The 15,310-nt window shown below is 41.4% G+C and overlaps 1 protein-coding gene across 1 annotated transcript in view; it reads left to right on the top strand.

Annotated features, from left to right (window-relative positions):
• Positions 1-14,351, top strand: part of LOC146868513 (olfactory protein-like) — a 31,373-nt gene extending 17,022 nt beyond the window's left edge. The window contains exons 3-6 of the mRNA XM_085615637.1: positions 3,671-3,738; positions 6,415-6,528; positions 10,222-10,332; positions 14,326-14,351. Of these exons, the coding sequence (XP_085471763.1) occupies positions 3,671-3,738; positions 6,415-6,528; positions 10,222-10,332; positions 14,326-14,351 (319 nt within the window). The remainder of the gene's footprint in view (positions 1-3,670; positions 3,739-6,414; positions 6,529-10,221; positions 10,333-14,325) is intronic.
• Positions 14,352-15,310: the final 959 nt, after the last annotated feature.

Raw genomic sequence — 15,310 nt, 5'->3', positions numbered from 1 at the left:
CAAAAGTATTACTTTAGAAACTTGTTCTACTTCAAAGAAGACGCCAGGTATAAAGATGGGACCCTCAGAACCACTCTTCAGTTCACCTTTTGGACCTGCGGAAGGGCTCTCAGAGGACTGTCTGCTGCTATGTACTCCAGAAGGCTGTTTCTCTGCACCTGTATGGACTGATTTGCTGCCTGGAGCCTGCCTTCAAGCCTCATAGTCCAGCTCCACTGCTTGAGCCATGCCTCATCACTTGAAGCCAGGCCTACCAGAGTCACTCTAAGGCCTTGGGGGCTGGCCTCCTAATCAGAGCCTCAGGGACAGCAAAGGCTCCAATCATATGGAACCTGTACCTGGACACAGCCTGAGTGAATCCTAAGCCCCCAGGTGGTGCCCCTCCAGGCCCTTCCAATCCTTGCCCCACGGTTGTGCTGCTAAAGGTGCCCAGATTGCCAACATCTAACGATTGGGATTTGGAAAATATTTGGCTAAAAACTGCTCTGGCAACTGAGGGAAGGACAGGCCAACCTGCATGTTTATCTGCCAATGTGCATAGCCGGTCGGCCTGACTTCGCAGTAGGTCCTGCTACCTTCTTCTCAGCACCAGCAAATTCTGTTCAACGGTTTTTGGCTAAAGGGGTATCCAACCTCCTGAACTCTCATCGGCTAGAGCCTCCTGCCTCATCCCGCTGATGATTTTTGACTTCCAAAACAGATACAAAGTCCGCACATAGAAATCTTCACTGCAACTTTGTCCAGCGGCTCTCCCATGAAGACGTCTCCATCTTGGACACAGCCTGCAGCCTTGCCCTCTTAACTTTACTTTCTCAGAACATTCCTTTAAAATGTATTTTAAGTCCAAAGGTGAGCACTTACTTTATGTGATTTGCGCTCCATCGCCGTCGGCCATATTTTTTTACTTTGATCCTGTCTTGCGTGGTTTTATGTCCCCGGTTATCCCTTTAATCTTTGGCGTGCTATTTTTTACCTTAAACTTTAAAAATTCATAACTACGGTTCTACTGATTGGATCCTTGTTGTCTTGGTGTCAATTTATTAAACATCCTCTATGTTTCTAAATTGTCATGAGACTTTTAATGATCTGAGTTTTATGTTAGTACTGTTTGTGAACTGCAGAAATACTTTACTCATTGCCTCTAAGCTAAGCCTGACTGCATTTGTGCCAAGCTACCAGAGGGTTAAACACGGGTTAATTTAGTAACTTTTGTGGTTCACCCTGACAGGGATTGTGGCTTTTGCTTGAGCACGGACAACACCTCACTCAATCAACAGCCCAATTGCTTACACTGAGTGATTTTTTAAACCCTTACGTTGTATTGATCTGAAGCCATTGACCAACACTCAAATATTACAATCTCCTTCTCCTAATAACATCACCTGGAATGCTTATTAGAAACCAATACATTGGACACGATTTCTCCAAAGTTTAATTTTAGGACTGATGAAGCAAGACTCACAGGATACTGCAGTGAGATGAGGGTTGCATAGAAAATGCTGGCAAATTAATCATAGTAAAAGCAGAGAGTGTTGTACTAGATACTTTAAATGAGTAGTGCACAAGAAGAGAAATGCCACCACCCAAGGCTGAAGAATGGTTGCTATGTCTTAATTCAAAACCAGTCTGAATGGCTAATGCTTTGTCAGTGGGCGAGTCTGTTAGGTTTCAGTAAAGTCAATGCAATTCATCTGATAGGTTAACTTAGGTTCCCGTCGCAGAAAGAAAAGATGCTGCAATGTCTATACATGGACTTACCACCTGTTAGTGAGAATGCAGAGGGATTCACTTAGAATAGTGCGCTTGTCTTAGGCAATGGTTAGGACCACAAGAACTGGCAGCATGACCCGTGGAACGCGTTATCCTGGTGTGGATGAGTGCGGACGGGCTGGCCTTTAGCACATTGCCAGTTCAGCCACGGTTCGCATCTGCTGTGCAGCCATTCTGGTAGGAATATTAAGCAGCCTGTAAGTAATGGCACGAGTCAGTTGATCTGTGTCCGGTATAAGTTAGAAAGACAAAGTAATAAGACTGAGGTGTGGGGACTAGATGACAAACCAGGTGAACCATCCAATTCTGTGAAAAATACTAGGTGAGAAAAACAAGTTAAATGAACAGCAACAAACATAAACTAACATGAATAATACAGACTAAAAGAATAATGTGCAAAGCGTGAGCTAACCAAAATAGGAAACAAAAACAATGTAAGAGGCAAGTTGGAACTTTTCTCAACATATAAGACAACATGAGATTCGATTAAAGGTAATTTTAAATGGTCTCAGGTTATGATTACCTGGAAGGGTTTTGTGCTGACGTACCATTAGAAGGCCCTTCTCAGTGTCAGTGCTAATCACGTTTAATCCTTAGGATTTTGTGGTCACGGCCAAGAAATATTTTCGGGACCCCTTTTTGCAACAACTCTGAGTTTTTTAATGCAATTTCTGCTAATTCAAGCTCTATAGTGCCTAGCAATATTGAATAATATGTTGAAGGCTGAGACGCAGAACTACACAGAAGTGAGCTAAAGAGAAAGTTCATTTCCCAAAGGACCTCTTGGCAGGTGGGAACCCTGCCCTATTGCCCACTTTGCGCAAACCTTAAAACGTCTCAGCGCTAATCAGGTAACCCACCATTGCTGCAAGGAAGAAAGAAAAAGAAAAAGGGCTGATTACCAACTAATGCGATTTCCGCTGGTGTTATGAGATAAGCTCAGAAGTGTTTGTGTTTTCTGCAGTGCTCTGTGACCCATTCAGGCACTGTGCTCTGAAGCCCCACATACATAGAAAGATAGTGTTCCACATATATATTTCATCCTCACTACTCCTATATTATATCATCTGATCCCCATATTACAAGTGCCCAAAATGGTCTGTGCCTAAAAACTGTTTTAACAGGCCTGTTATTCTAACATATCTCACCTTTCATTTCACTACTGGCTGATCTCCTCTAAAAACAACCGCACATCCTCTAAGATTGTGTTTCACGGTAGTGTTGTCTGGCTGATCATCGTCTATGTTGTCGTGGTGGGTTCGCAGGAGTTTTGAGCAGCGGCAGCAGCAACAACAAGCCAAGAGGGAAGGGGCTGGATTTTCAAGCTCATGTTTTAGCTTGTTCTGGGCACTATCACCAGAGATGTGTCGGTGGGCCACGACTTTACAGCCCCATTTTTGGGGGGGCTAGGATGATATTGCACTGGCCCGTGTATCTCGCCGTGGTCTATGAGGGTATGACAGGCCGCTGGCTCATGTTTGAGGGGCAACGGATGGCCTCCAGTCTTTATTCTGAGGTTGGGTAGAGCAGAGCAGAACTCCTCAGAATTCCACAGAGTTTTAATGCAACTCTGCAAAATTCCACGTGGTACAACTCCACGAGCTCTGCCCACCCCTAACGAGTACACTGATACCTTTCAGGAGGACTGAAAAAGTACATCATGACTTGTGAACTGGGATATCTGGTATACATTTAATCACCGGGCCTAATTGGTAGTTTGATGCATCTCCACCATGACTATTGAAAACATTGGCATGTTGCTACAGTATCTTATTCATTAAGTCTAGTGAGCTGATGAATACTTATGTGATAAAATAAATATCAAGGTACATATGTGTTCTTTGTCTACAGCACAATGGATTACTAAATAATATGCAAGCTTATTTGTGTTCTTTTCCAGACCTTCAGGATGCATGAAGATGGATATGGTATACCATACCATCAAAGACGGTCAATACACTCTAAGTGGTGAGTATCAACCGTAAGGGGTGTCTATTCCACAATAAGGGTGTGAGAAATTTGTGTAATTTGCTTTTGCATATTGAGGGGTAAAATTGGAAAAATTGCACATAAATATGCAAAGTGTAAAGCCGTCATTTAGCACTATATTTTAGTAAAAAATGCATTTGTGCATGAATTTTTGACATGAGGATGCCTTCTGGACTAAAAAGTGCAACAAACAGAACAGCAACAAACAACAGCCACCCACATTCTGGTTGCTCGAGTTGTCCCTGTACTATATTTGTGCCGCAAGTAGCAGCATAATTTTGCGAAATTGTGAAATGGCATAATTTTGCCAAATTCACATAAAGCATTTGGCAAAATTCAAAATGTTATGCAAATTATGCCAGCCTAATTTAAATTTCACCCAGGCCTACTCCATACACTTTTTTACCCACCTGAATGACCTGTTATCATGTGGAGGTCAAAAAGCAATGGCACAAATATCAATGGAAACTCAAACATAACTGTGGGATCCTGTGCTTCCCTTATCCCTCCATGAGTGAGCTAGTGCTTGGCGGGCCCGATTTAGATCTCGGCAGACGAGTTCATTGTGACAGATAACCCATCTGCCGAAATATAAATCCCCATGGAAATATAATGGGATTTGTATTTTTGCAGACGGGATATTCGTCACCGTTGTGACTGGGTAACCTGCCCGCCGAGGTCTAAATGAGGCCCTTCGTTGAAGCATTTTAAACTAGAGACTGAGCAACATGCCTAGTTTCTGTGGTTCCTTTGCCCATAACCTTATACAGGCTTGTCAAAAGCTTTTGCGCAGCCTGAGTCATAAACATTCAGGGCCCTGGTTTACAGTGCCATCTAGTGGCAGCTAACTTTGCCTACTTTATTAAGCATATATCACAAGAGCAGGCTGGGTATGCTTATGTGATACATATCTTTAGCAATGACCATGCAGAGCCCTGAAAAGAGCAGGTAAAGGTAAAACAGCCTTAGATGCCAGAGGCGGCTGCTGTCAAATTAAAGTGGAGGAGCAGCGCAGGCAGAATATTTTGACCCAGAAGAATACTTTCAATTGTGGTTCATTTCAACCAGTGGTTATAACGGACTACAATTGAGAGTTCTGGAGTTGCGAGTTTCCCACAGTGCCTGTCAGTGAGTCAAAAGATACATTTAATGAAAACAAACAAATTTAAAAGTGTACTTACCAGCTGCCTGGTCCTCTCCTCCGGTGCCTGCAGTCCATGGCTCCAGCACAGGTTCCCAGAGTCTAATAAACTCCCCTAACCAGTGCAGACGCTGCTCTCATGCTGGCAATACTATTAACCAGAATGAGAGAAGTGCCTGGATTGGTTGCAGAGGGCTTCCTTGGCACTCACTCATGACAGGGAGCCTGTGCCTATTCCCCTCCTGTCTGTACAACACGTTTCAAGAAAGTCAGCCAAACCGGCATGCACATGTACAGTGCCCACCACTCCTCCTCCCCGCTGCTGTCCATCACCAATAATGTCACCGCCCGCCAATAAGCTCGGCTCTGCTGGCAGGACAAGAAATAAAATTATAATAAAATTTTTATATTACCATTTTATTTTTCATGTTTTCTCCGCTGCCTGCAGTGAGGCGATGTTCCTCTGCCTTAATGGATGAGCCGCCACTGTCAGCTACTCAACCGTTGTGTCAGCCCTGACCTGAAACATGAAGTAAAGTGAAGAAACCTATGACTGGCTCTGCTGGATTCTTAAAGTGGATAATAACAAAACCAGTATCTGTCCACAATTCTATTGTGGACATCATTTAGGGGTCGCTGCAACACGCCTCCCCAGCACCCCTGCAACTTTGCCTGTGTATACAGCAAAAAGCACTATGGTGTGGAAAGAGCCGCAGATTCCATCTTAAAAAGTGAAATACAAGTACTATTGACTCGAGGCACATTATTTTGCCTAATATATTGTGAAAATCATATGGTTTAATGTTTGGCCTCCCACTTATATACTTTATAAATTGATCTTAAACGTGTTTTTCAGATTGTTCTTCCCATTACATTAGAAACATTTGTAGATTGCACTAAGAACAGTTCAAAAATGAAGGTTGATAGACACTTTCCTGCCCATTACTACCACGCTTAAACATACTCCATGCCAACATCAAAAGCAGATGCCAGCCAAGCATTCAGCCAGCACTGCCTTGTTCATGCTCAGTCATTGTTAGTCAGAGCCAAAAGGCTAATACGTTTCCATAATAAACTCTATCAGTGTCCTTCCAACACAAACTTTGATACCATTATAAGAAATTGTCAGATGCTATTTTGGTTGCAACAGTTAATATATTTCCCACTTTTTAATTCAGATACATGCAGATTAATAAAACAGTTAAATAAGTTATGAGTAAATACTTATTTGAGGCTATTGTTAAAACGCAGCAGTTTCTATGGGGAACATCATTTTAAGACTATACCAAAAGGTGCTGTCAACTGTCTTAATTATCTTTATCTAGTGGAAGAAGAATGGCACTGTTTTTAGCTTGTTTTGAGTTCCGATATAGTGATTATTTTTAGCTAACCTATTTTTCAGATGTTTTTTACAGTACATTTACATTTTGTTTAATACATTTCATGTAATATGTAAACCTTTCCTCCACATTTCCTGCAGTGTGAGTAAGCAGTTGCTGTTGTTTTATTTTCAGATCTCGACACCAGTGACATCCGATTTGTTGACGGGGACTTTGATCACAGTGTCCTGGAATACACCCAAAATGTCTCAGAAAGCGGTGATGCCTGCAAGATGGTGAAACTGTTTGGTATGTATCTATTTGAAGCATCTCAGGAGAGCATCCTTGAACACTCACAGAACAATCAGACAGCTCTAAATGCACACATGATGATGACCAGCCATGATATACAAACAAATGTCAAAGTCCATGCACCCTACAGGCACGTTCATGGTGATGGGCATGTTTTTGCCTTCCTGCAGTTTGTTGTGAAATTCAGGGGGAGATTTACTAAATTGTGGCACTGCGTTGCATTAAAAGGAGAGACAAGAACAACACCGTGGCTAGTCTCCTAGTGGTGGCACACTGTTGGATGCCATGTGCCAATGCACACATCCATGCACCATAGTGCAAGGGTGTGTGCCTAATGTCAAGCCTAGATTTTGTACTAGACTGATATCCTTCCAGCACTACATACTATTTCTTAGTCGTAGATTTATACTTTTAAAATCTTGACCCATTGACCCATTGAAGCAAAGTAGCACAAAGAACTGCTTTGCATACTTAAGGGATACTTTCCAACACAAATCAGTATTTGTATTGGAAAGTAAATTCCAGTACAACACTTTGCATTGGTCTGAGTGCCATTTGTGAAGCGAACTCGGTGTAAAGTGCCAGTAAATCTGCCCCTCAGTTTTCTGTCCATCATACGTTTACACCAACTGATAGCCTCTCTGTCCCCTCCCGCACCGAGGGTTCATTACAATCAACAGTCTTATTTCAACTCGCACATCTAGGCCTGTCAGAAGAATATGTTAGGCCAGGGATGACTCGTAAGTTTAGGAATACCTAGAAATTAGGAACACATGTTTCCTGGGGAAAGAGAAAACACCGCATTTGTCATGGTATGTCCATGTAGGCAAAAGGCAGGTCCGCCTTTCTTTATTTCCCAAATATATTTCTCTTGGGCTCAATCTCCTCTTCATATGTTATAAAAACCCTACAGCAGCTTCAACTGTCTTCTTCCCTCCCATCCTAATCTCTCAGTCTCTCTCTTGCTAATTGCCTGTTTCACAGCACCTATTACTCTTGTCTGGTATCTTTCCTGAATATTACAAGTGTGCCATCTTACTACCTGTACTGATGAAACTTTCTCTGGACGCTTCTTCTCCTAACTGTCATTCTTTGTCTCTTCTTAACATGGTTTTGCTGTATCTCAAATAAGAAGCTCACAATAAGCCCTATCATTACATTGACTCCTATTCTCCTCTCTTTTCACTGAATCTTCCTTTTATCCTCTAGACTCAACCCAATCTGAATACTTTTCTATTACCATGTCCCTTACCTTGAATGGTCATTCCCCACTTTCCTTTCCTCTTATTATGCTCACAAGACCTGTTGTTTCAATCCAGCCCACTTTATTTTTTCATCCGTGTTGTCTATCTCTTTCCTCACCCACGAACAATTAGAGATCACTTTTGATCATTTAAGGTTGCCCTTATGCACATCTTCTCTATGCTTCAAAGGTTTTCATGTCAATAAAATCTTCCCATATCTTCCTTAAACAGAACCCAAATTCTATTTTCTCTCTGCTGGAGTACATGCATCCTTTCCTGTGCCCTCTAGTACCTTTAATCCATTATTAATTCTGCAAGAGATCTCTCTGGCTAACGCATCCCCAGGTTAATGTTTCGTACCTGTTTCGTAATTTTTATAATTTGTAGGTTTATCTGCTTGGAGTGTGCAAAGTTTTTTTCGCTTCAGTGAAGTAGCGTGCAGTTCCTGATTACTATCCTTCACACAGTCCATGGATTTTCCCACATTACTTTTGTCAGTACCATAGCATAGAACTTTATGCTGATACTTTCAGGTATAGTAACAGCAGCCATAGTTTCTCCTCACAGTTAACCAGGGGCCGATCTGTCAAATTACATGTGGATACACAATGGGGACAATGTGATGCTGGAAATCTTAACAGCATCATAAACATAGTACTCATTTTCAAGCATAAGTCAAATCATACTGAATCTCATGACCTTTGTGTATTTTTGAGGTTTTTGTGATTAATATGAGATGGTCACAAGGAAAACACTTTGCAACTTGCTCTTTAGTGCTTCTCCTTTCTTGTTCAAATTTGCACACTGTCTAGGAATCACTTCTCAGCTTAGTCATTCCATGACCTCATCCTTTTTCTGTTCTTTTAGACTATTCCTAAGTCCTTAGTTTGGGAATGCGCCTTCTCTCCACATTCCTTCATACAGATTCTTTATTCTGACCGCTTTGTTTTTAAGAACCTCTCTCTAATCTGGTCGTCACCATTTTCCACAATCACATTGCTACTTCTGTTCTATCCCTATCTCTTTGTTGAGTGATCCAGTATTCAGACTTTGTCATTACTTTGAGGAAAGCATTTTAGATATTAATTTCAGAAGCATAAAATACACCCCGCTCCTACTCAGAGCTACCTTTCATCTTACCCCACATGCCTTCACTGCTGTGATCACATAGTTACTACCACCCTATAATTCATCGCCGTAATATTACAAACATTTCAAATAAATACTTTTTTTTAAACCACAGCATTTCTTAATTTTGCTGGAAACAATCTAAAGAAAGAGACAATCCTAATGATGACTTTTGACTTCTATAAGCAAACAAACAATTCATTTTTACTGCACAAGGCTTTAAGCAATTGATCTCCACCAGGTACCACAGGAGCCAGCTGCTTGTAAGTATCTCTTGCACATGAGGTAATACCTAGTAAATGATACCAAGGTCTGGTACTTAGCAGTGCGGCCTCCTGCATGGCACAGAAGGCAGCACTGCTGAGTGGCAGACTCTTCAATTGGCAGCCAGCCCAACCAATGGCAAAGCCCTCTATCCAATAACACTCAGTAAGACTGGCAGCATGAAGCCTGTTATATAACCAGTCGCCTTCCTGTAACACTACCTGCTCAAACAGGCCCTGGCACTGTCAGTCTCAGAGCAAGAGAGAGAGTGATTTTGTAACAGGTACTATATTTGTTAGTAGCTGAGAATGATTGTCCTTGATTAACAGTAGCTCTCATTACCGAAGAGGTTTAAACAATTTACTCTCTTTAACAATATTAAGGCCCGGTAAAGCAATCCTAGGTTTCATATTTAATTTCCTTGTAAAGGTGTAAGCTCCCAAAGCTGCACTCGACTGGCATGTCCATCATGCCTTAGTTTCTTTCAACAAATTAGTTTTTTTGGTTCTTGCATATTGTCTTCTCACAGCTGCGTCTTTCATAATTTCAAAATTATCAAGCATTTGTAAAATTTAACAAAACCTAAACCTGTAACCCCCACTCCTAGGTATATTCAAGTGGATTTTCCATTTGCTATGAATTCCACTTTGACAATGCATATCCGAAATGTGCATATATAGGGTTTACAATATTCTCGCTCGACCTGAGAATGCATTTAATCCTGAATTTTACAGGAGTAGTTTTGTTTGCTTAGTAGCGTAGTAAACTACCCACAAATTGTTTTTTGATTACTCACCCTCCTCCCAGAATGCTATCCCATTACCGTCCAAGACCCTAAATCCAGGAGTATAGAAAACCCTAAATCTTTGCACATTTTCCACACTATTGGATACAAATATTCTAATTCTAACTGGTAATAAGAATGTAAAATTTAAAACTTCAGATGACTTTCTTTGTGCAGGTAAGTTATACTAATATGCTACGTGACATGTGAAATCGTGACTGAACCCATTATAAAGTTTGTTTTGTTTGTCTTCCTGATTTCTGTTTGCAGCCAGACAGCCAGAAGTCGCTGAAATCCCTGCTTTAGCCATTGGACACTTCAAGATGCTCATACCGGTACTTGGGCTCTCAATGAATGATGTCACACACCTGCCAAGAGACAGTAAGCATAATGCATGCTGGTCATTTCCATACAGCCATTGCATGATTCATAGGAAGCCAATGGCAGCCTCACAATCCAGCATACAAAGGATGCAAGCACTTGTACTAGTTAGGTGACAAAATGCTGTACAATGAGGAAAGATGGCTCTTTTGAGGGCAGCACCACTCATTCTTTTGGATGCGGTGAATTGAGCTCTATTAAATTGATTAATAATAACTTACTGTTTGATATGCTTAGACATAGCAACACTATGAAACATTTAATTAAAATACAGGTTTAAGGCACAGAAAACAACTGCGTTATACAACAAAAAGACTGTTGGGTAAGGCAAACATAGCAAGAAGACCAGACAACAGTTTTATATAAAACAAATTCACTTATGATATAGATAATGCAGCTCAAGTGACCACAAATGCATGTTATCTTACACATGTATTTTAAACCAATAGATGCCAGGTGAGCAGATGTCTGCTGTGGAGGTAGATCACAGATCACAAAGTATCTTCAGCCAAACAATTAGAAAGCTTCCATTTGCAACAAATTAGTTTTACCCCATGTGTGGATCTGAAATATCTGAAGAGTATAACAAAATAAGAACTCTGTATCAAAGATAATCTGCAGATTCTGCAATGGAGAAAATGGTGGGCTATGGTCCTTTGCAGACAATATGTAAAATGGAACAGCCAATGAAAAGAATAGAACAAGAAATAAAACGTCAGTTCTACATGCCTTAAGGCACAGTTAGCTGTCCTGCAAGCACTCTCATCCTTAAGGGACAGCTAGCTGCCTTCCAAGCATCCTCAGTCCTAAGGAAAAGCTAGCTGACCTCTAGGCAGCCTTAAGGCACAGCTAGCTGTCCTCTGTGCAGCCCCAAGGTACAGCCAGCTTACTGCCAGTCATCCTTAAACCAGTTAGGTGACCTCCATGCAACCTTAAGGCATAGATCCCGTTCTCCAGTTAGCCATAAAGGAGAAGTACCTGTCTTTGAGGCAGCGCTGTGTGGTACCTGTGCCGTGCTCTTGGACACTGCCATCAACAAAGTTTGACCCAAGATCAAGAGTTTGGAATTGTTTCCATGTACATAACTCTGCAGACCACTTCCTTACAGTAACTGGGCCAATCAATACTTACATACATGTAACAAATTGGTGTGAGAACGGTCCTCTGTGGAAAGCTATAGCCCAAGGATGTTTTTTGCAAAGGATAGATACTGAGTTTACTCATTCAAAGTCTCTGAGATGAAAGAAGGACTCACATAGCTAAGGTTTGCTTCTGTGATACCAATCAGGCATTACAGATTCACATTCAGAAAATAGTTTATTTAGACCATAGGTCTCTAAAGATAGTACATAAACACTTAACAAGTAATACATAGATAAAATTGCGATTCCCTATTTGCATTCTCAATTTAGGTAATCGCAAGAAATTGAGATTACCTGAATTGTGAATCTCAAAAACTTTCATGCATTACAGAAGGCCATTTTGCTATCGCAAACAGCCAATTTTTGAGAATCGCACTGTTTGCGATCACAAAATACCTTGATGCATGTGCCCCGAAGTGAGTTGCTAAATTCTAGGCATGGGCTTAATTTGTGCAATTTGGGGTATTTTGTATTATGCTAGTTACGTGGCATTTTCAATATCACGGCGTTACATTGCTTCACATAATTACATGCCAGTGGAGGTAAAAAATAGTGCAATTCTCTGTAAAAATCTACTGCGTACGCACAGGAACAACAGAACATGAAAGGTGCTTGTTTGCAGTGCTCTTACTTAAATGCGTTCTAATGCCAAAAATTGATGTGAGGATTCATTTCACAGTAAGATTTAGCCCATAGTGATGGATTTGCATTTCATTTAATATAACTGCCATTTTTTTATAATTTTTTCATAATTACGCAAAAGCAAAATAAGTGAATTTTGCACAGCCCTGCTAAATATTGAGTGGTCTCCACATAACCTCTTACTCTCATAATCTGTTTTCTTCTACCCTGATCCTATTTTAGTTCGCAATTTAAATCCTCATTATTGCAATTATTAGCATTATTTATTGGCCACAAACAAGTAGCTCTTTCCCATATCTCAATGGTAGAAGCATGGCTCTGTGTTACCAGGAAGTTAATTTTAATTCCATTACTACAGCTTGTCCAATAGAGAATTTAGGAAGAGACAACATAGATTTAAGGAAGCATTCCTCTATTTGTTTCAAGGATTTTTGCCATTTAGACAGGAGACTTCTGATTATATACATTTTGAGATTGAGCCTTCGCGTCATACACCTTTAAAATATGTGCGAAAGAAAGTCCAGTGGCATTTCCATTAAACATCTTAAGTGCGGATAATATGAAAACAGGGCCCAGCTTTTTCAACCTGAGTATTCCAGTTGAAAGTTTTCTGGTATTTCATACCCAATTATTTGTATGTGGCTACTTCATGAACTTTTAATTTACAGATGTACCACTAAATGGCTTATCTTTAGACCCAAATGCTAAGATTTTATTTTTATTTTCATATTTCATATTTATTGGTTGGACTCACAGTAGTTATTAAACATATCTAGGGGCATATTTGCAAGCCCCTATCTCCACCACAAGAGACACCTTTCTGCACATAAACAACCTTCCCTCAACGCAGGCACCCCTGCACTATGGTGCAAGGGTGTCTTTGTGGGCACCAGGTGGCTAAATTAGTCCCGGCACTGGGAAAGACACAGGGCTGCACCGTATCCTTGTAAATACGGTGCAGCCCTGCTTTTCAGAAGTGGCGGAGTGCAGCATTAAGCCAAGGATGCTAACGCCGTGCTCCACCACACCCTCGCAATATGCCCCCTAAGCATATTCCTCTGCAAGCTGATTTGTGTATGGTCCATTATCTCCAAATCAACTGCATAGAGAAGAATGCACTTATTTTCATTGGGAACAATACAGTCTTCAAGAGAGTCTGAGGTAAATCTGCTATGAAGAAGGCAAGTAGGGTAGGGGCTGGTTCACAGAATTGTCTTGGCCCATTATTCAATTGAGTATTTTATGACTCCTCTCTATATATTTCTACCCTTTCCCAATTAGATCTATATTTTTTCATTAGAATACACAAAACGCCTTCAAGGTGGGACACGGACACTACAGAGCAGCTCCTTATGCAGGTTTTGGTGCTTGATGCAGTGCTATATTTCATTAAAATGGAAAAGAGTCTGTGCTCATAAAGTTTGTTTACCAGTAGGTGGAGCTGTCATTGTGACACAGGCACCATTATTGATTACTTTGCCAGATAATAGTAGATCACAGGTACACAAGCCATACCATAGTGTGTGGAAGGACCTTCGCGAGTGCCTGCTCCAGCCCACACTCTGCCAACCTAGATTCTGCATGCTGGTACCCTTGGTTCACGTTCTCTATTCCCCTCGGTGGCTGGCACCTTAGTGTGGGTGCTTGAACTTCCCCACTTTCTGCAGTTATGAAGGGAGGTTCCAAAAGATTGCCTCTTCGAATCCATACTCCTTATGTGTACCCCAGAGGGGGGAGGGTTGCATGTCAATATATTGAGTTCCCCTACATTGTAGCCAACCATATTGTCACTTTAACATTGTGAGACATTACATCTTTTTTGTGGGGGGTAGACCAACACCACACCCGCTTTTAAAAAACAAGTGAATTTACTGGAGATGGTCTTCCCTTATTTTATCATTATTTACCCCTTATGTATGTTACTTGCTTTTAACTATATAACGTCCGATGATGTAGTGTTCCATGATGTAGTAATATTGGTGTAGTAGTGGAGTACTATTTGCCTCATATTCTATGCTTGATTTGCAACACATGACTGCACGTGCCTCACACTCGGCCCCTCCCATGCTGAGGAGACTTCCCAGTCCTGCTCCCACACACACAGCCATCCTCTTGGTGGAATTATCTAATGTGTTAAATGTTTGTTTGAGCCAAGAGCAGGGTGGTTGAGACAGAACATTCCTAACACTACTTGTCTTTTTTCTTTCAGTCGACTGTGTCCCTGGAGAGTTTTAGGTAAGTTCAAGTCGTATGGCAGATGGCACTAGACTCGACTGCCCCCATGAAGCACAAATGGATAAGAAACAGCGTGAAAAGCTCAGACATTTGCTCTACTAATTAATAAACTATGAGTGATGCATGTAACTGACATTAAAAAAAACTACAGCAGGCATTGAAAAGAAAGAACTGGAATCTTAAAGTAGAGCTCGCTCTGTCTACCAGTAACAGCTGGGTAAGCAAACTTATAGATATGAACAACAAGGAGGAATACACAGATCCAGGATGGGTGGGCACAGCAGCTATGATCAGGTAGAAATTGCACAGGTGGGCAGAACTGTCACTGGTAGAACTCGCATATATGTGCAGACCTGGAATCAGTAAAAAAAAGCCCGGCATGAGTAGGAAGGGCTGGCAGGGGCATTCCCGTAGGCAGGCAGAACTGGCAAGAATGACACGTGCATCTTTCACATGAGTGAAAGACTTTTCATTTGTAGGACTTGCATGCCAACATGACATTGGGCCATGCAGGTTTTCCTCTGAATTAAGACAGATGTTTCTGTCATGGATTGTACCTAGACATAAGCACAAGCATGCATGGCAGCCTGCAAAACAGCAACACAAGGGAAGTGCTGCTTTGTGTCAAAAGGGCATGCAGGAATGGATCAATGTAAGTTAAATAGTGCACCCTCAGAGCTGGAGCCCCACAGCACCTCTCATACACCTCAGTCCTAACCTGCAGCTCCCCCATCCCCTCCATTGCTATTATGAGATCTGGATGCACCAGCCCAAGAGGGACTTCCTTGTGACTGCTTCGAGCTGGGTCCATTTGCCTGTGAACTGGATTTTAGAGTAGACTCATGAGGTACTGTCGTGGAGAATAGTTCAATTTACTTCTCAGAACTGGTTGTTTGTGGCTCTTGGCTCTTTTAGTCTGTTTAAACAGTAGAAGGCCCTTTACGACTTTTGACATTTGT

The sequence above is a fragment of the Triturus cristatus genome, chromosome 1_2 (assembly GCF_964204655.1).
Source record: "Triturus cristatus chromosome 1_2, aTriCri1.1, whole genome shotgun sequence".
Classification (NCBI taxonomy): Eukaryota; Metazoa; Chordata; class Amphibia; order Caudata; family Salamandridae; genus Triturus; species Triturus cristatus.
The sequence above is the reverse complement of the archived record's forward strand: the minus strand, read 5'-3'. Positions and strand labels throughout refer to the sequence as shown.